A 25,990-nucleotide genomic window follows, 5' to 3' on the forward strand; every position below is an offset into this window, starting at 1 on the left:
GGCTCACATATTGGGGCCTGGGAGTGCAGTTCATATCAACCACCATGGATGCTATGTGTCTTGTTTTTCTATTTTTGGAGGCCAAACTTTGTTTGCGGTAACCAGGAGACAAATACGATTTTCGCAGGAAATCTCTGACAAGTGACAATGCAGTGTCTGAAAACTGAAGCGATGTCACTTCAGTTGTGTCTGGGAGTTTTGCGCACAGAGGAGTCCGTAATGACTCTTGAAGATAATGGGGGTAGTATAAATAGCGGCCCACCGTTTCGTTAGCTTATAATTCCCTCCAACCGTCAAACTGGCAGCAACCTACGTTGGCTCACTGGGATTTGACGAGAACATTTGTGAAATACAGAGTCGAAATGCTCACAAGTACCGCATGACAGCATTGTGTTCATGAAAGTTTTTACTCGTAGTACGGTTTTTTTATTTAAATGCTTACTTAAATGCTTTCTACTTAAATGCGCTTACGCTTGGAAAAATCTCGTTGCTTTTTTGTTACACTTACGATGGATATAGCACTCCTGGTAGGCTGGCGCACAAGAACTTACGTCTACCGGATAAATACTGATTAGTTCTACGAATACTCACACATACATGCATCTGACTAAATGCATCACACTTTCGATGACGCTAGACTGAAACAGTCGCTCTGTCACTGAATGCCGTGTCCGAGATTAGGCTTTTCATTGTTGGTAATTAACACAGCCAAGTCAGCCAGATTACTTGGTTCCTGGTTCTTGAATCGTTAGCTAGTCCAGCAATAATACAGTCTGATTCGCGAGTACTTACTGGATGTTTCAACATTCTAGACATATTTGTCTGTTGGAATCTACACCTTAAACTGCGATCCAATATGTTTTTGTTCGCTGAACTCTCGTATAAGTTCCCTTTGGAAATAAATTTATCTGGCATTCAATGGTTGTTTTTTCTGCTTGAGAAACACATTGGTCGCGTAACAGTATGCGTGGCTAATCACAATTCGTACACTCATCTGTGAACATCTTACCTTTACGATTAACCACCTAATACGCGCTAGTTTTTAATGATTGTTGTTGCTCCAAAGGCCTGCAAACGATAGCACGGGCAGCTACAATCAATGATGTGTTTTACAAATCAATTTATCTCCATTGATGGACACAAATACTTCGTTCGGAGTTCTTTATCCACGTACCTGTCTCAAACACCTTCTTTTGTAACATTTACATTAACTAGTATCTCCACATAGGAACCGATTCATACCAACAACTTTGTTTACCTTATCTTTAACAGAAGTTTAGATGGCATTCACATTCGAAGAGGAACAACACGGAAACCAGTGCGGCTAACTTAGAAAGCGTCACAGACACATCGCAGGAGTAAACAAGCATAAAAGAATCAACCACCAGTTGTCTGTCTGTCTTGGTTGGCGGAATTGGCGGAGAACCTCGAAATTTATCGTAAAATAGTATGCAGACAAGGTGAATATGATTTCTGCGTCACCGAAAGGAATTATGATCTTTAAAACCTGACCGAGATATTTGATGGCGCCTGTTCCAAACTGAGGTTTAACAATACGAGAAGGGAGTTGAGTCCCGGTACTTTGCCAAAATGCTATCAAGTCGTTAGTCATAAGCATTGCGCCCAACCAGTGGACCAAAAGAATATTGTATCGGTGATCGTTCATTGACGTTTTTGATCCGCCGAAGGAAGCGAATTCCTCATGAGGTTTTCTGAGCGCTTGCTATGATGCTTAATCGACCGTTCATGAAACTGGGCGGTAACATTCTCCCCTTGGTTTGTTTGAAGCCAAACAATGGTCTGTAATGTTACATAATGTTAGCGGTTTAGGTTTAGTTTTGAGCGGCTCTACAAACATGAAAGCACGACGAGCGCCCTTCTATGTAGTCACGTTGTATGGATCCCGGTGCGCAAGCTTGTGCCTAACCGACAAAGACCGTTCAATTTGATTAGTTAAACAAAAACTAATCAGAGATCGTCCAGTTCATGGTCGGTGTTGGACTATATTTTCGAGGTCACTTGTTGGGGAAATTAAGTGAATTTAATCCAAGCCACCCTGCGTCATTTAGGTATGACACTAAATTGTTAGTTTCGCTGGAGGCCTCCTTGTTAGCTTCACGTGCCTCGCCCTCATCCCTTATCTCCCAGATTAACCCTTATCGACATTTGAGCTCCCACGTTTCAGTCCCGCTAGGTCTACTATATGAAACACACCATCATGTTCATACCCCACTTCCTTTCCGGCACTCTACATTTACACTCAGAGGTTCACCAGATCAGAGTTATTCGCTCGTCACCTTAACCGCCAACCAACCCTTGCTTGATCACAGCATGACCCCGCAAACTGGATACATCATTTATATTCGTGACGCACCACTCATAAGTTTGCTGAAAAATTTTCCCCACGACCAATAAGTTTGCTGAAAAATTTTCGTCAGCCCACGACCAGTTTTGCCCTTCTTGGGGCTCATCAGGTAGGCATCATCCTCAGGTGTGGATTACCAGCCTTTGTTCTTGCGTTCGAAAATGGGGTCAACTTTGAGTTTGTGGCATCCAGTTATAGTTTGGAATAAAAAATCATAATTTCAGATGCATCTAGTAATTAAAAGACCATTCGGCTTTTCAGACCAACCACAGGCTTTTTCCTAGTTTATCGAGGTAAGCGGCTGGCGGATGCCGGCTCCCCATCATCGATCTCTTGAATCCACCTGCAGTAAGTTTTGTAGGCATGACTTCTGTTTACCAAACTTCTACTCCTCAAAGCCAGTTCAGAGAGCGCCTCAAGCGTTTCGGTCTGTTTGGTGGTGTTCACCAACAACTTATCGCCCCCTGCTCTACCCAGCAGTTTCTCACCCTTCACCTTACTGCAGAACCGATTTATTCATATCACCTAGAGTTCACCCATTTTTTAATCCTCACAAACGTGTGAGCAGCACGGCTGAGCTGTTCTTGATACGAACCAGCTTAGAACTTAGAGATATACTACATCCTGCTGCCCCAAGAAAAAACAATTATTAGTCCACATTCAAAAAGAACGCATCATCACGATACCATCTTTTCTGTCCTTTACTATAAGCGGCTGGTGGATGCCGGCTCCCCATCATCGATCTCTTGAATCCACCTGCAGTAAGTTTTGTAGGCATGACCTCTGTTCACCGAACTTCTACTCCTCAAAGCCAGTTCAGAGAGCGCCTCAAGCGATTTCGGTCTGTTTGGTGGTGTTCACCAACAACTTATCGCCCCCTTACCTACCCAGCAGTTTCTCACCCTTCACCTTACTGCAGAATTTTCCAATCCAAACGGACCCACGTAATTAAATTTGTAAATCAGTTTCGCCCCCTGCTCTACCCAGCAGTTTCTCACCCTTCACCTTACTGCAGAATTTTCCAATCCAAACGGACCCACGTAATAAATTTGTAAATCAGTTGGTTTCGCCCCACAGAATGGAGCTTATTCCTTGGCTTCCAACCCCCGATGCTGCACGTGATTTGTCGACTCTCACGTCTCAATCGAATGCTTGACCCTAAGAATCAGCAGCTTGTAGATTGTCCCCAGTAGCACAGTGTGCAGTTTGTTGTTTAGTTATGGAGTCAGCTGAAGCGACAAGCGCCGCACCGTCAATCTGATATGGGTTCTTTTGCAGATGCGGTAACGCTCGTCCGGACTGCAACCACTTGGAAACCGTGATTCTGTAGCAAGTTTGCGACTCTTATGCGACTAATATTCAATGATACAAACGCACCTTCCCCTTTTACCCGCGTTTGCCTAAATATCCTCAACCTGTGACTAAACAGACAATTGCTCGCCTATACTCACCTCGTGGACTTGGTTCTGGGGACTATAGCGCTAACTTGCTGGGACATGCAGGTGGACCTTGAGTCCGTGTAATTTCATAAAACACAAAATGAGCGCTTTTCCTTGTTTCCACCAAACAGATATTCTACAAGCTGAAAGCATCCACATCGTGGAAGATAACTCCTCTTTGTAGGAACTATATAATTTACTCTTTAACCGACCGCTGAAAATTCGATGTTGGACAAAATTCTGTGGCGCCGGTTTTTCTCCCACAGCCAACTAACAAGCCGTCGGTCCACATGAAACACAAAACAGTAGGCTGGTGAAAATCGATCCGGGCTGTCGCATGGCATCCAAGCAATAGCTTGCTATGTCGTTTAGTATCACCCTGACCGGGTGATTGGGGTCCATGTTACGGTAGTCTGAACAGAAAACCAAGGACGCGCCTCTTCTTGAGCATTTTAGTGTACACCCACAATGCATCAAAACATTTTCCTTGTAATCATCTTTTATTGTACCGACCGAATCCGCACACCGAATCAAGGCCACGGTACATATTTCCACCCTCCATTTATGTGTGCGTAATTATACACACACAAAAAACTTTTATCCCGGGTCGATTGCCACGAACCCAAGCTCTTGGCGCACCTTGGACAGCACTGAGTGACCAAAATTAGCATTTTCGCTGCCACAATAAGAATGGATTTCAGTAAAGGATGCAAGAGCTAGAGTCGAGTTTATCACCTCCAAGTCTTCAATTTTGGCGGACGAAGACCAGCACATAACCTCCGCAGAAAGGAGTAACAGTTAGCAACACGGAATATCTCTTCGTCAGTTATTCTTACAAGTAGGTAAAAAGCTGTATTTTTGAGTCCTTTCTAACGGACAGCGAAACTGTGTAGTATGGGTTCCGTATGAGCGGTAAATTCACATTTCGATTGCTTGTAAAAGATATGATATTCTAGAAAGGTTCGGTCGGTGTTGGATAGCCTTGGCTATGTAAGCAACGACCAGCGGCAATTTTCGCCAACACCCTAAGGAAGGATAGTTTAACCCGCCCGTAGCATGCCAGCGATAATTTTTTCTTATGAGTGAACCGCTCCACCTTCAAGCAGCATTTAGAGGGGAAACCATCCGTCGTTTTTGAAACTCAGGTTCAGTATTTTGCTTGCCCACATCTCTCTAAAAGCCGAGGCCTCGGACAATGTGTTTTGCAGACAAATATATCTCTCAGTCGTGGCCGATCGCGTCATCATTTGACAAGTACTGGACTGCAAAACAAATTATCCAGACATAAAAAGTGTACGCACTGGCCAGAACACTGATTATTGCCCCGTAAGATCCCCATTAGTCCTCAACTTCCGATCGCTGGAAGGTGAAAGACACTGAGCGGTTATATCGGAAAATATCAACCGATTATGTGTTCCCAGGACACTGAAGAAACCGTCTGTGGGCTAACGACATGTCATTCTCAATTCTGCCGAAGTATCTGCGAAGTGTGAAATTGCAATGGGGAAAATCCACTTTTGCGCTACAGATTTCTCCGAGCGCAGTCGATGTGTTTGGTGCAAAAATAGTGAACGACGACTGCTTGACCGGATCCGGCCGGAGGACGCAGAACCCGTTATCACTGAAACCTGCAGTGCGCTCAGCTCCGCAGCTTACCAGTTCCGAATTTCTAAACCGTCCATATTTCGCCCGATACTGGTGCGCCTTACGAGCGAAAATTCTCCACGTCTCCTGACCTATTGGGCCACGGTCTAGTAATTTGAAACGTCAAGTATTAATGCCATACAGTGGAAAAATTAACTGGAAGTGTACTTTGTTATCCCCAAGCGTTGAAAACATGAAGTTCCCAAAAGGAACTTTTTTATTTCCTCAGCCAAGCGAAGTGTGACGTAGGTCCGTGAGATGTCGAGTACTCCAGAGGGACAAACAGTTCAAGGTTGCACCCCCCCCCATCAACAAAGAATAAGACTGCTTTATTGCACAGTCTCTTTCGTTTTCGCAGGTGATATAATATTTACATATGAGCTAAAGTTGTACGAATTCGAATGGCTTTCTGGACAACTTAATTGCAACCTTCCTATAATTGCTCAATCAAGAAAACAGCTTCAGGAACAGTGTTGTATGTGCGAGACCAGGACTGAATCTGAAAAATGACATAGACTAACTTTTGGCCCAAACGAACGATGGTGATTACTATTCATGCATGTCAAGGCGGTTTACTGAAGTCCGATGTTTTGCAAAGAATATTTTTTTTTCGAGCTGACTCAAAACAAGGGAGGGCTGATGAGGTTGCTCTGTACTTGGGTGCGCCCCTACCAAGCCCGAGTGTCCTCTTTGATACCACTCCTGCATCTTTTTGCGATGCACTGTGGGTCTAAATCCCGCTGCGCGAGTCCGATTCTCTCCTTCTCATTGTGATCTACCGTAGCAACTCGGGTCCCCCTAAAGATGACCAGTTACTCATACGAACCCTTGAGCAACTCTCATCCAACTACCACTTCATTCATTTCCTGCTGGTAGGTGACTTCAACACCACAAAGGCCTCCTGGATGGAACTCCAGTGCGTCGAATTAGGTGGGCTTTTTGCAGTGGCGCTGATTGAAGTCGTTCGACAGAGCGCTTGGACTCAACATGCCACCAGATGCCGCGCAGGCCAACTGCCATCCCTCCTGGATTTGGTCATCACCAACGAAAGACACTTCGTTGATCAGGTAACAATTAACGACCCACTGGGACATAGCGACCACTGTGTGCCGACCTTTCAGTTCGTCTGCTATTGGGCCAGAAATCCCGAACCTCAATCGTGGCTTCGAGACTTCTACCGTGCAGACTTCTCAGGAATGCGCATCTCTTTTGAATAAGTCACACTGGGACCAGCTCCAGTGGGAAAGCTAAATAGGACCGCTTTTCCAGAAGGTTCACGAGGCTGACGCGATGTTCGTCACAAAAAACCAGTATGCACTCGGATGAACCTCAGGCTGCCAAAAAGGATTCGGCGTCTTCTGGAAAAGAGGTCCCAACTTTTTTTCAAAAATTCGGGTACAGGGCATACAGAAGCTGAGCTAGCATTTCGTCAGATACGGAGTCGCCGTAAATCAGACATCTGCCAATGGAACATACGAAAACAAGCTACCATTCTGGACCTTGCTCGAAAAAACAAAAAAGTCTTGTTCAAATGCATGAGACGTCGCCGCAGAAATGAGCCATCCGCGTTCTCCTTGAGGGACAAAAACGGAGAACCGACAAATAACCCAACAGTGGTATCTGGGGTTTAAAAAGAACACTACACGTGTCTATACTCAGCCCCAGCGTCCTCGTCACATCCATTGTTGTCAAGGCGTAACTCTGAGAGCTTCTAACCAACTTAGCCTTTACAGTGGAGGACATTCGCCAACTCTTGCACAAGATGGACTCAATCTGCGCGTTTGGGTCCGACGAGGTCCATCCAGGAATCCTGAAGGAAACGTCGCCCACAGTGGCGAATACTCTAGACCCAGTGTTTTGAAGGAAACGTCGCCCACAGTGGCGAATATTCTAGACCTAGTGTCTCGTCAGTCGCTTAAGGAAGGCCGCCTTCCCTCTGCATAGAATGAAACGATTGTCACGCCAAACTGCAACACTGGTGATCGACTATCGCCTGGCAGCTACAGGCCTATAAGCCTCACTAGCGTGCCGTGCAAGGTGATGGACCACCATACTTTTAGATCATGATATAGGCTTACTCAGTGTCGGGCCACAATTTTCCCAGTCGTGCTTGAAGTACCGGTCTAGAAACGCTCGATCGCGATGGCCCAAATTCTGACAAATCAGCTCTCGGTTTCGCTTGGCCCGAAGCTGGCCCCGATTTATCCGTTCGGCCGACGTGATATTCATGTGGGCCCGCTTTCGGACACCTCCTGCTCGAGAATGGCTATTTGACATATAACACCTCTGAACTCGCTTATCTGTCCGTCCCAGAGCAGTAATGATCTTAGATGTGGTATGGATGTATCTGTTTGTGTTCTGTTTGCATTCTCAAGCGAACTATCATAGATCACCTTACTTCCAGCAACCTGATATCTCCAGCTCAACACGGATATCTCCCAAACCGCTCTCGCGTGACAAACACGCTCGTGTTTATGGGCAGCTTAACCCAAACCAACGACGAAGGACTCATAAAAGATGCCAAATTTTCCGACTCCTCAAAAGCGTTTGATAAGGTCCCACACGTCGCGCTGCTCCACAAACTCGAGTCCTAAGGGATTCAAGGAAAAATCCTTCGCTGGATCAAGGCGTTCCTATCAGACAGATCATTCCGAGTGAGAATAGGCTCAACCTATTCCTCTAGTGACTTCCCAGATGTTTTTGCTAGTCCATGTCCACTTTTTGCGGGCGACTTGAAATCCTGGAGTTCCAATGCCAGTGCCCCCAAAATGGATGTAGACGCTGCCAAGCAGTGGTCGTTGGACTGGCACCTTCCTCTGAATGATGAAAAGTGCGTCCATATGTCGTTTGGAGGGGATTCAGCGAATGCCATTTTTATGCATGGCGAAAAGGGACCAGAAAACATCATGAGGATGGATGCCAATAAGGATTTGGGCATCTGGGTCTCCTCAAACTTGTCCTTCTCACTGCACCATGAGAAATCGGCCCAAAAGGCATTCGCCATTTTACGGATGATCCGACGCATCTTCTCCCGTATTACTCGCGTGGACTTCCAAATACTCTACGGGGCCTACGTAAGATCGCTCCTGGAATACGCCAACCAACGTGTCTACTGGGGACGCACGAAGGACGTCACCATCACTGAGTGTGTCCAGCGAGTCGCTACGAAAATTTTTGCCGGCCTCAACTCCGTGGACTACCATACCCGTCTTGCGATGCTTGACCTCTTTCCCCTGGAGTACCGTCGCCTCCGAGAAAACCTAATTCTTACTTATGCCCCGTTTGAACAAAGCTTGGCAAACAGGTTCTTTTTCCGTTGAACCAGCAAACACACGGCGGGGACATAGTAAGAACATTTTCAAGCTCAGAGAGCATACACTCGTTAGACACAATTCCTTTTCATTTCGGGTAGAGGCTGCGTGGAATGACCTCTGTTCGGGTAGTAGCTGCGTGGAATGGCCTCTGACGGTTGTCCACGCCCATTTTAGAACCCAGTTTAAAGCACTGAGACATTTATTTGTGCAAATCCTTGCACTGGCAAGCATACTGCTTCGCGCTGAAAACATAAAGAGCAGTGTTACACCCTTTCTTCATTTGTGCCTTTCAGGTGGACAACAGCCACTAACCGACAAGAACAAAACCGACCCGGGAAACTTAAGCACTAGCCCCGATCCTGTGAATCAATCCGTGAATCCGTAACTCCGTTACTAAAAAGGAACGTTGCAACTGCTACGAAGCCTTCGTGTGCTTACTCTCCTGTCCGACTGATTGGTCAACTTTAATGGATTGAATTTAACAGGCTGTTATTCGAAACGTTTTAAGGTGGCCCCCTTGCCGTGCATTCTGAACAACTATTCCCCAAGGCCATTCCGTATTCTGATGGGACCTAAGTTATTTGCTAAAAGCAAACAAATAAATCTAGGAGAGAAGCTATTAAGTCAGTCGCTTGATGGATGTGCTCAACCACCAAGGATCCACGCTCACTCTCAATGCAGTTTGACGTGCTGAACCTGTGGGAAAAGTCGCATCGGCGCTGAGGTAAATATGATGGCATGCGACAGCTAAACGAAACGGTGAAAATAAACTTCTTGATCAATTATTGCCAGGTAGTGAATGGCACATTATTCACAAGGACAAAACTCCGGATACAAAACCATCAGAAAACTAAGAGGTGGCGTTGTACTCACCGGACACGTCAAAATAGAATCCGGAGGGAGACATACGTCCCCAACCTCTTCGCAAAGCGGCGGGAATAAAATCGCTAGAATAGCGCTGGAGTGAACTGCATACCTGCGCATGTAACGAACAAGAGGCGGAAGGATTTTGCAAGAGTATACATTCGTTAGTTTCGTCATTCATATGAAGTGATCTCTACTGGTAACAGATGTGTCTGATAAAAATGCAGGGGTGCTGTCCAGCGGATAAAAATATTATAAGCAATACTGAGGGTTATCAAAGGCGCAGTAATCACTGCTTAAGTTTCGGAAACACAGAACAAAGTTTGAGAGTTTTTAGTATGAAAGAGCGTTCGACGTTGTGGAGGGAGGCATTACGACCATACTTGGAGCCCAACAAAGCGGGCAAATAACGGTGAGTGACCCTAACCAAAGGAAGGCGAGGGAAAGTAGAAGGCGAAAAAAGAAAGGAAAAAGGACGGATGGAATACAGGAAAAAATATTGTGGCTGGTTAGTCAATCATAAAATCAAAGAAAATCGGGTAGCACGTAGGACTGAAACACAAGCTAGGAAGCAGTCGCCAGTATCTCTGTTCGAATTTATCTGTCACCATTTGTCAGGCCCGGGTTAATAAGGGTGCCGAATGAATCGCACTCATCCGCGCGAGAAAAAGTGTATTTCGCGTAATGTTTGCTAACTCTGCAGCTGTAATACAAAAAACATGAAACAACGTGTGTGGTTAATGTGTGGACTGTGAACGACTTACCAAACCCCCTGGTTGATCACGGTTTCCACGACAAAAGAGCGTTTGGCTTCCTTGAGCACACCGGGCGTTTTAACAGACTTCTTCAGTTGCCTGTATCGGAGTTCAACACCGAAGACAAGTGATATTGGAAATATGCGTTCTGAAGACACAGGTGGTCTCTTCTTACGGGTGAGACTACTTGTTAACGCAAGTCACAAGCATCAATGCTTTTGCGCGGACTATCCCCACAACCAAGCACCATTCCGTTCTTGGTATTTGAGCACTTACCTTGGACCCGGAGCAAATGCCTTAGATCACAACCTACCCAGCTACGTGGAGGAATAATGACCACTGCGCAAAACTCTGCCCTGCCTAAACGACAGTCGTTCCTTATGTGTTGCCTGTAGCATCCAGGCGTTTACGCTCAGACCTAGAATACGGAGTTGGCCAAAATGTTTGCTGGCATTAATTTAGCTGATGTTGGTGTATTTCAGTTGGATTGCTCAATCACAACTGTACTACTTGACAAAATCATCTAGCACTTCTGACGAGATCACATCAGACTCGCCTGAAAACGAGCGAAGTTGTTGGCCTCTCTGAACGGCAGCCATCTGAAGCCTCCACTCGTTAATGCGGGTTCAACCGGCCGTGCTTCGCCACTTCGAAGGCTTCAGAGCCGAAAAAGACTTGTGAATGGATGATCATAAACGCAGAACCAGAAGAGTAATTTCCATCAAAGAAAACGAGCTACACCAGAACCGTGGTCACCCGATATTTCCGTACCCACAAATCACTCCGTCTTTTGTCTTGGAATGTTCGGCACCATAATCACACTTTCCAGTTCGACCAAACAAAATTTGAGCACTTTATTTCAAGTTCGAATTTACGTACATAATTTCGATTTGTCAGCGATGGGAACCCACTCACCAAGGGATGAGCATGTGGCCTGGTTTAACAGCTCAAATCAAACTCGTGAATCTCCTGGAAGAAAAATATTGGGGGGTGGGGTATTTCACCTCACCTTTCGTGTAGCCACTTTGGGGAATGTGAATATGGCGGAAGGTTTATGAGTCACCTTTAGATTAACAGCATGTTTGCCACCAGCACCACCGGCGCCCAAGTACACATGCCTGCATCACTGGTCATAAAACCTACGGAAGGGAGTTTCGTGAATGCGTAGTTAACATACTTAGTAGCAACAATACCCCGATGATATATACTGGCCTCTTACACGGTGCAACATACAAAGAACGCTACACAGCGGGACAGCTATGAAAGGACGTTGAAGTCTCTTGTCTCCGTGTTAAACAAACATTAATGTGGTCCCCATCAATCTGGACGACATGAAAGTCAACATAATTGAACTTCACCCTAAGCTGACGCATGATCGTTTAGTTGAGAATATCTTAAGTTTGTGTTTGACCCCAGCTTGACAGTTCTGCTTGAAAAAAGCATAGCCACTGATGGTGTTCGCTGCGCGTCCTGTGTTATGGGGTCTGCGGCCATTTCAGGAACGATTGGGAAAATCCCTGCCTGAGGGACGTAAAAGTTTCACAGCCATCTGCCTGACTTTAACCGCTTTCACCTTACACTGATGTGCCAAAATACCGCTTCTTTGAAAGCCGCACCCTATCGGTCGTTGGGGTGGCTTGACGCGGTAGACACACTAAGCCTGTAAGTTTGCTCTAGTGCTTCTCAAATCATGATGAGTTACTACGTACCTCACCACGTGTCGCTTTGTTCTTTACTCTCTGCGGCCAGCCGACCCTTTCCGAGCGCAAGAAACATCGGTAACCAAACATCTTAAGTGCTAAACATACTTGGATCCTAATTCTCGCGATAATAGAGTGAGACCCATACAGATATCCAGCACAATTCTTTGCCAGGGCCAAAAGTAAAGCCGTGCGACAAACGTTATCTGCTTCTTGAATGTGCTATCATCAACTACAGGTATCGTGGTAAAGTATGCTAATGAAGCTGCCATGATAAGTAAATTAACTGAGAGCGGTCGTGAATTTTGAAGTTTGTATAACGGTTGCGGCGCAAACCACTCACAAGTTTGGCAGACAAATTTATATCCAATACACATAACTTTAAAATGTGGCCGTTTGCACCGCATGCAAGAAAATAAAAACTATCCATTGCACTCGGGGGCGGACCTCTTAATGTTTTTGAAACCAGTAACCCTATAACGACCTACCTCAAACTTATATGCATCTTGTTGGGAAATTAGTTTTGGGAACCTTTTGTGAACACGATAGGGCCAACTATTGGCCTCAGTTCTCCGAAGCAGGTTTGGGCTGGCAAATTTGTTGAACTGCCTGGCCTGCGCAGAGCGGGGGAAAATTGCACGACCATCAAAAGACGCAAGGAAAGCTTATATCGCCCAAGAAACCGATGTCGCATCAAGTCAAAAAAGTGTAGCAACGCTTCAAAAACAGTTGTGGGTCTGGACTCACAGAACACGGCTCAAAGCGAGCAGAGGGTGTTAGAGAACTAGGTCCATTGTTGGAGTGCCAAATTAATTGTTAAATATTCTATCCAGAAATCTAAGCTATGGTCCTTAGTTGTCCGGTTTTTCATTTTTTTATTCTTTTATTTTTCTGACTAACTAACTAGCGGGAAATTTATGTCCTATTACGCGGAAGGGCTGGATCGGTTTCCTGAAAGTTGCAACCAGACTGACCGTTCACACTTCAACTCTTCATTTAGGTTCCCCAATTTGAGTAAAACTCGGCTTCCCAGATGTCAGTACTCGCCGCTACTCGAATGCCGCCATCAACATAAAAGCTCCTGCGGATATTAAATAGGTGCTACTTCTACTGGCATGGCCCGCAGAGAGCAGCAAACCGGGGTGTCTAAGGTGTTGTCTGTCCACCTTTGAGCCGACTGTACCAACGACAGCGCCATTCCTTACGTGGCTGGTGAATGGCGAATAGCGTGTCAAAGCAGTCTGTGCAGATGTTTTGGGTCGGATCACAAAATTGAATATTGCCAAAATATCAATAAAAACTCTTCTATTACAAGCCAAATGAATGTAATCAGATAATATTTCTTAGCATTCGACGGTAAAAATCTTGGATATTTCGGAGTGTGAGACACACGGTGCCTTAGATTCAATGCATTAAGTGTAACGCACCCGAACACAGATCGCTGGATCCGAGCCTTGGCCGTCAAATTTTTGCGTTGCCCTTGTATACACTTCAGTCACAGAAACCTGTGAAAATATCCAAGCAAGCTGTGACATCGTCTTGATCTGGCCTTTCGCAACGGTGTTTCGGCTGAGTTCTTTAGAATCGTTAGCTATTCAGCTTTTTATGGAGTTTCCTTGCTGTTGAGCGATAGCGAAGAAATTGTTCTGTTTCGATAAATGGACGAGTATTGTACTTCTGAGTAGATATGTGATGACCCAATTACGGCTGATGGACTGATATACCATCCGATTCGTTCGATTTCCGTTTGTGCACCTCTGATTAACTAGAAGCTTAAGGCACTTGTACTGACAGGGTTAGTGTCATTTGGGCCGCCAGACTGAAGTGTTTCCTTTGAACGCTTGCATCATGAAAGCCTTCTCCGCGCAGTTCGTGTGGCAGTGTCTATAAGAATGTCCAACAAGCTTGCCGAGGGTCGCTGCCCGTCCATTTCTCTGTCTACGCCTAAACGGACTCGCTCTGATGCCATCACAGACGGATTCTCCGAACATTTTGTTTTTGCAGTCTGAAATCTCAAATATTGTTCTGTTTGCCGAAGGGTACGAATGCGCAAGTGGGTGTGCATAGAGCTGATGGGGGCGATGTGGGTGCTCGTCCTGGACTGCAAGCCTGCTGCGCAAACACTACTGAAGGCTTGCTGGGGATGTTCTGACCACGGGTCGGTACTCTGAAGTGATAAACTCTGAAGTAGCCAAAACGGCCTGAACAAAGGGCGCTGGCTGCATCGTGGGCCGGAAATCTGAGGATGCAGAAGAATCTAAGAGCTTGTGGAACGTACAGGAGTCATTTCAACTAAAATATGAACCAGGCTTAAATCACCCTCGGTGAGTGAAACAGTCAATGCTAAAGTAGCTCCTCCTTTCTAAAAGTAACTATTTAACCCTTATCTGAGCACTTCCATCAACGATCCCACTAGACGCATGCAACTGATCGGTCGAATACACAATCCGGAATTGAACCCTGGACAATTGGCAGGGAAGCTTCCTGTGATCTCGGACACAAGCGAAGGCCTTTCCGCCTCTCTTATTCCCCTTCTGTGTGTCCAGATATTTTGGATAGTAATTTGGCACCTTTCCTAGCTATTATTTTACGTCGGTAAGTAAGCAGTCGTCTTAACTAGCTGGATGAGTCAACATTAGTCCCCTTCAAAAGCGCTGGCGGTGGCTGCTGCAACCACAAACCAGTTACCCTAACCCCCGTCTTAGCCATGCATTGAGTATTTTACGTCGGAGTGCAGATCAGCTCGCAGACGAAAAGTGAAAACAAGGTTCGTTCCTGGAATAGGATCTGGAGATCACGTTTCCACACTCCGTCGAATGTCGGGACAGCGACATGCATACACGCATCCCGCAATTTTTGTGTTTCTGAATTTCGACGGTTCCTTCTATTTGCAAAAGGCTAGCGTGAACCTTTATGAACAAAAAAGCTTGTAGCTACGTAGGCCGTTTGCACTCACATAACCCTGGCATGTGAGTGTTTGGGGATCTATGATTCCCTACCTAAATTTGCTGTTGTCCAACAAGTCTGCCAGCTCCCTACTCTGTTTAATTTCAAACTTGATAGGTTAATAAGATGAACTCTGGATTGTCTTGATTTTCACACCCTTTCGAGTGGGAAGCCTGTCGGCCAGAAATCTACATGTTGTACCGCTTTCATCTTTGCGAAAGAGAAGGAAGAAGCAAACCTAGAATGCTGCGCAAGGTCCTCCACTCCGGCATAGGCTTCATTCCCTAGAAGTGAGAAGCGCACAGACTACAGGATGTGCAGTTTGTGGGCATGCCTGAAAGAATTCGGGGATTGACAGTGGAAGTTGTGAAGCGCTGTACGTATCCATGAAGTAACACCAGCTCCAAAGGTAGCTTGACAACATTGTGGTTATCATATTTGTCATTCGCCTTCCTACCTTCCTTTGCGGAAGGTAGCCTAAGATGACAGTTTGTGACAACAAATCAAAATTTTTAAGACCACATTTATCTAGTGTTCACTGAATTTTCCACAAGACAAGGGTAGAAATGCCAAGAGAAGAACGGATCATTTTGATTGGCTTATATCCTGACTTATCGGGCTAACTCCGTTGGGACAGTAGACGGTTCGCGATGTATCCCTTCTACTGACGTGGTATTTGGTTCTTTGGGTGACTGATGTAGTATGCACGCAATGGAAGCACTGGGCGGTCAGCAAGCCTCAGATAGAGGCCAGAATAAGAGAGCTATCGGTGTCGGAAGTCGCGAGCGGGACAGCCGCTGTGTCACGTTAGCACCTATTGGTCTTCAGTTGTGGTAGTCAGTGGCCACAAAATCGTCAGGGTTTAGTATTGCCGTTTATATATTCCCGCCATCTGGATTTCCTTGATTGAAAACGTCACTGAGAGGGTGCTTCAAGAGTTGAAGCTCGTCAATCCAACCCAGGCCTATATGACTGGTAAGGTGCAAGCACCATCATGGAGCACTTACACTTCCTGGTCAGTTTAAGGCTTCTAACAGACGCGGGACCGTCGGTAACCTTCTTGGTTTAAACCGGTTGTTTTTCAATCACGTTCCAAATTCTTCCTGGAATCAAAGTGAGGTCAGAAACTGCATTAAGTTGGTTAAACAGCGCACTAGTTATGCTCACAGTGGAAAATCTTCGTCGACCGAGTGACATTACTATCCCTGTCGCGGCACGTGATTACTTTTATTTGTCAGACCAATGTTTGCATGTGTTCCTGAAGTTGTCTATGCCACATACTTTGTGGCCTCTGATTGTACCCGCTACACATCTGATTCTGGTGTTGGCAATGACATGGAAACTGCCGTTCGTTGCAGAGTCAAATCGGTGGAGGTGGTTTTATTCTGTACGTTTAGCATTTGGTTATCTCTTGGTGAGAGAAGTCTGGAGATTTTCGATCATTGCAGTGCCAACTTTGACCCGACCTAAAGTTGCTACCTTGACGTGATGGTCGGGCTCGAGTGCTGCAATAATCCCGCGAGCTACGTTGGCTGGAACTGGTTCCACAAGGTGCGGCCATACCAAGAAGGCCAAAGGGAAGCAGCCGGACCAAGAGCGGTGAGATTCCTTACAACCAGTAATCGTGCGACAGGGGTGTGAAGGTAATAAGGTGTTCCCCCAGGCGACCAGCCTGTCCATGTTTATGGAAGTAGCGATGCTGCCCTCCCCCGAGGAAGGACGGGTTAGAAAAGATCGACCCTAAAAACCGCACACTCCGATCGCCCAACTGTTGACGTGACCGCCGGCACATTATCCAATACGGTCGAAATACTTTTGAAACTAAGGAGCCCGGTGCTGCTCAGAAGGCACCTGCTGTGCGTGGGCGCATCAGGAATGAGACAGTAATACCTTATTCCCTGCGCCCTTAAGTTGGACCGACCTCTTGAGGCCGAGCAGGTCAGACTGTTGAATCACCGGCTTTGGGCAGGTTCCCCGAAGAAGATCCTACTGTCCCCCGCCTCGTGGGTCGGACTTTTGAGTCAAGGGCTCAACGTGAAGTACCTCAACCAGACCACCTTCCTGAGCAACCGTGAGGTATCATTTGCCCGTGCGTTTCGGTGTCCTCCGATTTCCCTCCCCAACATCTTCCCACCACACAAACAAACGTCGCTGGGTCTTTTGATTGTTAGTTATCTGACCAATTGGCCTTATGGTCCCCGCTGACTACTAACAATACACAAAATGACACCCTTCCAAATCCACGAGATCCTTTCTATGTAGGTTTTAACCTCCGTACTCTATGTCAAAGTGACAAACAGGTAATGCTTGCTGAGACCTTATATTCCCTTAAAATTGATGTATACCGTGTCTCCGAAACACCCATACAAGCCTCGAGCGTGGTTATGCATCTCAGAACGCCAAAGATGACTCAGCCCTTTCACATTTCTCCCTCCGTGTGTCCGGTGACCCAGAAGCGATGTCTCATGGAATATATAGCGTGGGAGTTGCGCCCAACCCCAGACCTGAACGCGCTTTGCTGGATTGGATCCCAGTGAATAGTTGTCTTTGCACCGTCCGGTTATCCAGTTCAATGAACCCCAATGCCTCGGCATGAAAGCAGTGCCTGTTTGCAATGTCGGCTTATGCCCCAACGGACTGCAGTTCTGGTGCTGATATGGATACTTTCTATCGATAATTATCTGGCTCATTTGCCAAGCAAAAAGCACTGATATCGTGATCCTTGCAGCAATTTGAATTCTATCGATAATTATCTGGCTCATTTGCCAAGCAAAAAGCACTGATATCGTGATCCTTGCAGGCAATTTGAATGCTCAAGTAGGTCATCTGAGCTCCTTGGAATCACATTTGGGTGGTCGATTCGGAATTGATCCTCGCCACACAGACGACGGAGTTCGACTCATTCAGTTTTGTGCTGATCACGAACTGTTTCTGACAAGTACTAACTTTAAACATAAACGTTCGCATCGCGTAATCTAGCGGCCACCAACAGCAAAGCAACCGTGGACCCAGTTGGACCACATGGTCATCAGCCACAATTCAAGACTGCCGCCCCTTCTGGGGAACACCACTTCATTCCGGTCACGCCACGGTTGGTACACGCCTGACAGTTCGTTTCCCTTCAAGCCTTTGCAAGTCAGCAAGAGGCATGCCAATCCACTGTCTTCGAAGAACTACCATAGTTCAACAGTATTAATCTGAGCTAGCCCAATGACTCTCCACGGCAAACCGATACTGTGACGGCAGTGAGCATGCGGATGAAGCGTGGCGAAAGGTGGAAAGAATTATGTTGGCGGCGTTCACTGCTGTCTGTCCGTCTTCTCCATCTCGATCACTAGACCAGGATGTCATCGAGGTCGCTATCCATGGTTGAGGCCAGGAAGGCCAGTAGACAACGAGTTCGACAACGCACTCAAATCCCTCAAACACCGAATAGTGAAGAGTTTAAGGAAAGATCCAGAGCTATGGTGGACATCGAAAGCTCGGGAGATGGGGAAGGCCTTAGCTACGGGATACAGCCGTGCCCTATATCAACTGATACGATCGATTGGCTCTAGAAAAGCAGCGATCGGTGAAACGATAAGTACAAGAGATGGCTCATCAATTCACTTGCAAAAAAAATCGACTGGAAAGGTGGGTCGACCATTTCGAAAGACAGTTTAACTTGCTTCCTGCAGCACAGCCTCCAGGTATAGTTCGTGCGGGTGAGTGGAATGTAAACCTTAATTGCTCGTTGAAAAAAGAAACAAAGTACGAAATATCGGTTCTTAAACGTGAGGAAGTACCAGAGCCAGACGGTATGTATCCAGTCCTCTTCAAAGAGAGCGGAGAACCCCTGCAGACTCATCTAACAAAGCCTATTGGTAAGATGTGGGTTGAGGTAGAAGTCCCTACAGAATGGGGCATGTCGACAGTTATTTCTATCTTCAAAAAGACTATGCAGACGCTGTGTGAAACCGCCAGGGCATTGGTCTGGTAGCTGTGGCATCGAACGTGCTCTCTGGCTTCATCCTCCTAAATTTGACTGAACACAGAGAGAGGCAGATCCGTCAAAATCAAGTTGGTGTTACGTCCTGCAAGAGGTTGCATCGATCATATCTTCACCCTCCGACAGATTCTAGAACAGCGACACTGCTTCCAGCAGTCAACAATGGTTGTGTTTTTTGGTCTGAAGGCTGCCTTTGACTTGATGGACCGTTAGGCACTGTAGCAATGCCTGTGAAACAAAGATGTCCTCCATAAATTATTGACTCTCCTGAAGGCCCTGTACACCCACTCCCGCGGTCGTGTGAAGGTCTACGGGAAGCTCTCGCCTGAGCTAACTACATCGAGTGGTGCCCGACAAGGCTGTCCTCTTTCATCTATCCTCTTCAACCCCTTCAACCCCCCTCAACCCCTTCAACCCCTAATGCCGCTCAAAGATATCGAGTACGCAGGCGATATAGCTCTTCTTGAACCTGACTTCGTGGTAATGCAGAAATATTAAATAATCTAAATAATCCTGCCTAACGGTTCGCCATGCGCTTCAAACCAGCAAAGTGTAAATTGCTACTGCAAGACAAGGTGGGCTCGGACCCTAGCCTCATGCTTGCGGATGGACCGATTGAGGTAGTAGACAAATTTGTTTACCAGCGCAGCTGTATCAGTCCCGGTGGTCTCACGGATTGTGAAGGCCAGAGCGGCTTTTGTGAACCTGCGTCACCTACAGCGTAGGTGTGACATCACCTCTGTCAAGAGTCGAGTTTACAATGCTGCGGTGCGCTCCATATTATTATATGGATCTGAAACGTTGCCGCTGCGCGCCGAGGACGTCAAAAGACTTTCAGTGCTTAACCATCGATCTCTTCGAAGCAATTCCCGAATCTGGTTGGAGCACCGGATTAGCAATACTAGAGTATGTCGAGTGATATTCAGAAGAAATAACTCGCCCACGACAGACGAACTGGTCACACTGCATAGGTTGCGCTGGCTTGGCTACGTGCTGCGTATGCCCTCGACCGGCTACCTCGAAGGGCTCTTTTCGGACAACCACGTGAAGGGTGAAAGAGAACCCGAGGCGGTCAAACACTGACTTGGCAGCAAAGTTTAAAAGCCATTACCAGCAAAATCAGCTGCGCTGGTCATTGCCGTCTTCCTGTATCGGAACACCGGGACGGACCATATCAATGGTTAGTGACATTATCAGGCACTACCCAGTCGCGCCTTCAATGGCGCTCATGCATCTAAGCTATTGCCTTCAATGCATAGCTCCCATGGGCGAACGAAACTGTGGCACCTACAATCACTGTATGACAAGTACGCGGTTCTTACTGGTGACAGTGATGATGCTGCTGAGACAGTTTTCAGCTTAAAAGCCTGAGCACAAGGGAGTGGGTTTATCGCAAGCATCAGAAGTGCCTACACCCCATACACTCATTCAATCTCGATAGAAACTGACGCCATGAACGCAACTGGCATACGCTCGTCAGTTCTGATTAATATATCCATTCTTCTTGCATCCGTTTTGGCCACACATTTGCGCCATTCAGCGCCAACATCCTCATGCATCTCGAAATCGATATTCAAGCCTCGACGCCCAGCCTGTGTGGCTGCTTTTAATGTTCGAGACCTGAATTGATAAGATCATGAAACTGAACGCTGTAACACCCTCTCGGTGACTTACTGTCATGCCATCCGGAGCAAGTACGAGGGCTGGGGTACTGCCATGTTGCTCAAGCCTAGACAGGATTGTTACGGTTCGATCACGCAGCGAGCAAACAATATGATATGCGGATTGTGGCAATACTCTATACCCAGTTATGTTGCTTGATCCAGACTCCTAGCACGATGGATAGTAAGAAGACGAAAAACGTCGGACATTAACTTTAATGATCCAACAACACGCGATCAACAGGCGATCATGAGAAAAAATGACAATGCATATATATATATTCATAGTTTGGCCTTGAAGATGTCGGAAGTTCGCTAGCACACATAAAAATACATAGTTTTTGGAGGGGTATTGATATCCCCAACAAGGATACCCAAGAATTCAGGATGCAGACACAGTGGCTGAGCTAACTGTCCTATCGCGCTCCACTAGCTTCCGGCTGCGTACGTCTGGCGACCCAGAGGCTGCTACGGCAGGATGTGCAGGGTTTGGTATCGTTTAAATCAGTCAGGCGGAAGGCTCCTTGCTTGACAATACCCGTTGATGGTTGACTCTGTGTTCCCGCAAGCGTTAAGCTTATCGCTATCTGTTTTTCCTGTCTTCTGATGCCTTTAACGACTGTAGCTCTGACACAATCAAAGACGCCTTGAGTGCCATACTGCGGCTAGCTGGAAGCTCAAATGGTTGGTTGCGGAAAATCTGAATGCACAAGTTTGTTGATTCAGTGCATCCGAGATTGAATTAAGCAGTCGATGTGGATTGGACTCGGTACTCCGGACAGTGACGAACGATCGCTGCAGATATATGCTGACGGCAGGCCGTTTTTTATGCAGCACTAATTCCTGAAGTAACCGAAATCTGGCCCTCTGGTGTTTTCCAACGGCTGCCAGCTACAAACTCAAATTGATCGTTGTCATTTACTGGTGGTGCGGATCAATAGCTAACAGTCGCTCGTTTCGGAATACGTTTGTGGATTCCGACCGATCACTCGTCCGGGATTGCTTCCCCCTCCGTTTTCCAGGGTCGCGAAAAGTGCGGACAAACCGCTCAGCAACTGAGCCTGGTTGATCCGGATGTTAGACTAATTTATCAGAATCGTCTTTTGGAGTCTGCTCCACCATCATATGTGAATTCCTACTGGGATGAGATCACCACCTCTTTGCACATTGCTGGGGCCTCTGCTTGTGGTACGGTGCTACCTGTCCATTGACTCACTGTGTATCAGACAGAAGAATGGTACCGCTTGAATTTCATAGAAGTGTTCCCAACGGCTCTAAGGATGACTTGACCCGACGGATTATCGAACGCCAAGTGAAAGTGAACATGCGTGCTGATCATGAAACCTGGTAGACACGCAACACCAAGGAAATAAATCATCATCGTCATCAAAAACAGCAACATCAGTTGTGACACTGATGCTTCACTGCCGTACAACCATTAGGTTCGTCTAGTTATATATAATTAAGTCCTAGAGTGAAAAGAAGAGAAAAAGAGTAGGCGAGAGAGGGGACCTAGTGCTAACCTATCTCAAGCATTCACACTGGCTCAAAAGCCTGATCATAAGGTAGCGGTAATCCGCAGGAGACTACTCGAATTCCTCATCCTTTTAGGAACATGGTTGCACTGGTTCCAGCGTTCAACCTAGAGGACCAGAAGAATGCTAGACTATGCATCATCCAGCCTAGTAGGGAAGACCCTGTAGATGTAGACTGGGCATCCAGTGCAGCTGAATGGGCCTCTTGGGTAGGCCGACTGTTGCACCGCCATAATGTCTGGTCTGACTCTGCCGATAGTGGATAAACCTTCGTTTTACAGTATTAGAGTACCTTGGAAGCTACGGCCACTAGATCGACACCTAGGTGGCTTTTGCACGACATCCTTGCGCTCGAGGCGCTCCATTCTGCCGGTATTCTTTTCTCACTCCAGCTACTTTCGAGTAATGTCATTAGCACAGCCAGAAGAAAATCTCCACCTTTGAGGAGTGCGGGGTGCCGTCATCTGGACTGGGTGCTTTATTGCGCTGAAACAATGAGGTTGCCTGATGGACCTCCGTCGTCGATAGCAGCCTGGTGTCTAGGTTCCACTGAGGTTCATTTGTTCCTTTGGTTTGGGTTGTTCAGTGTTGAGCCCATCATTCAGGACATTTCTGTGAACTAATTGAGTTCCCATTTTTTCGGTGATCATTTCACTAACATCCAACCTCCTCGGACCAGTTGATCGGATTGGTTGGAACAGTGTGCGATTCTTCAGTCTTACAAAAGCTCCCTCCATTTGTCGGGTTTTCGCTATCCACTCAATCTTTGGGCTCTTCATTATTAGGTGTTTGGAGGATCTGCGTTCGCCACCACAGTCGTTTGTTGCTAGTGTGGTTTTTCTGGCTTCAATCTGAGCTGATCGTGACGAGGCCCAGTGTTCATTGGGGTGTGCGGGCGACCTCGGGAAGGTGGTTTCAGAGGCTATGAGCAGGGCTTCTTCCACGTTTCTCCAGTTGCCATCCAAATGGCCATTGTTTCGGCCGAGTTCTGAGAGCTTCTCAGCCAAATCACATCGGAATTGTTGAGCTAGAGACGCTTTGCAGGTTGTGAACTGAATGCCTTTGCCTCAACCGACATGTCCCATAGGGGGAACCAGTAGATACACGTGTCCGCCCAACGCCGTGATCAGGGTCAAGTGGTATCCTCCTAAACGAGAGACAATCTTGTATCGAAGCTCCCAACCACTGGCTGGTTGCCACATGGTCCGAATGAGTTTACGAGTGGTTTACCTTTGGTGGCCTCTAAGGCACGCGGTGAATGTTTGTGCTGCCTGGAAATAAGTAATATTCGTCGCCCAATTGAGGTCGTTCCCCATCATTTGTGCGATTAGCGTCAACCCTGAAGGGTCACCGAGGTAATCATCGTCTGGAGTTAGTCGGCCAACCTGAACATTCATATTACCTGCCAGAATCACGACTTCTTCATGTCTGTCAGACCGAATCAACTGTGACAAATCCCGATAGAAGCTATATTTCTCAACCTCAGCTGCCATCTTTCGTAGTATATGCTGACACAACAAACAAACACCAGTTGCCGCGTCGACATACATTGATATTGATTGAATCAGGCAATCTAACCGCGCAAAGGTTTTATCTGGAATCTGGTCCGGTAAAGCGCACTGGGCCCTGAGGCTAAGCTCAGCTCCCATAGATGCCACGCCACGATCCACTGCATCAGGATCACCAGACGCCTGAAGAGAAATCTGGGTTCGCCCCGAGTGCCTCAGTCCTCGTGCTTTGGTGACATGACATGGCAGCTAGGCACCGAAAGGGTGTTACAGCTGAACGATTATTATTATTAATTATAATTTATCATGTCCTCATACTCTGTTGTCAAATCACGGGCCGTCCACCTCTTTGTCGCTTCTACTCAGCACAGGATTAGGCGAAAGGAGCTGTACGATGCAGACAGTCTTCTGTCATCCGATGTCATTCTCTTAACTAGCGTAAGCTATGAAGCGTCAGTAGCTCATCAATCGTGGGAAAATCCCTTTTTGCTAAAGTCATAGTGCATACCTTAGCGTTGCTAATACGTTTCCACCAGATCCGACCAATGCTTCGGTCAAACACTGACAGCTTTCGTACACCATTTACACGTGGTGTCCATAATGCAGTATGGATCTCACCTCAGTAGTGTACACTTTGCACTCGACAAGGAAACTGATGTCACATTGGCGCCATAGTCTGGTCAAATCTGCCCTGGCCTTCCCTATTCGGAAAGTAATCCATTCGGTCTCCAGCCAGTCGACTGGAGTTTATACAACTGGTCGGGTAAACGAATTTATCTACCATGTCGATTGTCTGGTCTGCAAACATGACGTTTGAGTTTGATCCCACCGAGTCTTTAGCAGCACTTTGCAGGTGTGATGCATATAGCGAACTGGCGACAGGATTATTTAGGTTCTTTAAAATTGCCCAGGTATTTAAAGAATCCGAGCCAAAAAGAGCAGAGTGAAAATATTCACATCGAGATCGCACACAAGTTTGGACACAAACGGGAGCATCTGGTGCAATTCTGCTTGGCTTTTGTCAGATGGTAGCTTCCCTACAGAGATTTGCCATCTGCGTGGTGGTGTCTCTGGACTATAAGTGTGTATATAGGGATGTGTTTACATCACAGGTGCCGTAAAGCGAACTTTTCAGTTTCATTATATCATCTAAATTGGCATTGGATGCCTTATACTTTATTCATACCACCCATAGACAGTGTTTTCTTCAAGAGAGGCTCCCCCGACCACTAATACTACCTTGGTCATGGATTTAGCATTCCGATTCAAAGAGAGGAAAATAGAAAGATTATTCAGCCCCTGCCAACGAATCCGCCTCACTGCACTTAGCGTTTTTAAGACCCCCATGTTGATTGATTGAAAGCGGGCCGTGAGGTGTTCACCTGTTTGTTCTCAGAGCGTTAGAAAACGAATGTTTGATTGCGCGACAGGGAATCAACTGAAGGCCGTGTACAGCACCAAAAGTTGCGATGGTCATGCCATGTACTACGCATGCCCAATCATCATTTGCCGAAAGTGGTGCTGTTTTCCGTATCCAATTTAGAATAGCGCAGAAAGGTATTCAACTTCTGACATGCCTCAAAGATATGAAACAGATTACGAAAAATCTGGGTACTGTCGGTGCGACTCGCCTTCCAGGATAAAGTCTGCGTGATCCCTCCTGTTTGTGGTTGGAGACGCTGCAAGATATGACTGATAATAGGTGTCAACGTTTTTTTGTTGCCAACTTTTGTCGAGTGTCTGGAGTTTGTAGACACCTCGGAATGGTTGTGGTAAATTGGTGACGAAACGTTTGCAAGCCAGTTGCCAAGCTCGGCGAACAGATCAACAGCCATCTAATCAACAACCAATAAACTCACCCGAGCTACCAATATTTCACCACATTACCAACTACTTTGGGTGTTCCACGCTCAAAACTGCCCGTCGATGGGAGACTTTCGGCTGCCGACAAGCCTCCACGCGACAACAACTCTACTTCCTCCATGAATGCCTGCGGAAACACGTCCTTCCACGTAGCGTAACCTACCGACCACCAATAAACCATCCACAAGCTTGGATAATAGCTAGACAGAATGGCCGACGAATGGTCAGACTCATGATTACAGACGCTCACAACCGCATTAGGAAATACGAGAGAATAGCCAACGAACATAGGGAGACCTGCTTGAGGACAATAGGACCATATCTCATGGAGCAACTCAGCATGGCGGTAGAACGAAGAGTTTCATCTACTGCTAAAAACAAGAAGGCTCATCTAGATGGCAAATTCTC

General features: G+C 46.6%; 1 protein-coding gene across 1 annotated transcript in view; it reads left to right on the top strand.

Moving 5' to 3' along the window:
• Window positions 1–3,086: 3,086 nt before the first annotated feature.
• Window positions 3,087–25,990, top strand: part of T265_00079 (hypothetical protein) — a gene marked incomplete at both ends in the record, with an annotated part of 69,491 nt that continues 46,587 nt past the window's right edge. The window contains 3 exons of the mRNA XM_009163736.1: window positions 3,087–3,126; window positions 8,143–8,522; window positions 21,699–21,864. Coding sequence (XP_009162000.1) covers window positions 3,087–3,126; window positions 8,143–8,522; window positions 21,699–21,864 — 586 coding nt within the window. The remainder of the gene's footprint in view (window positions 3,127–8,142; window positions 8,523–21,698; window positions 21,865–25,990) is intronic.

This window comes from Opisthorchis viverrini (genome assembly GCF_000715545.1).
Source record: "Opisthorchis viverrini unplaced genomic scaffold opera_v5_1, whole genome shotgun sequence".
Lineage (NCBI taxonomy): Eukaryota > Metazoa > Platyhelminthes > Trematoda > Opisthorchiida > Opisthorchiidae > Opisthorchis > Opisthorchis viverrini.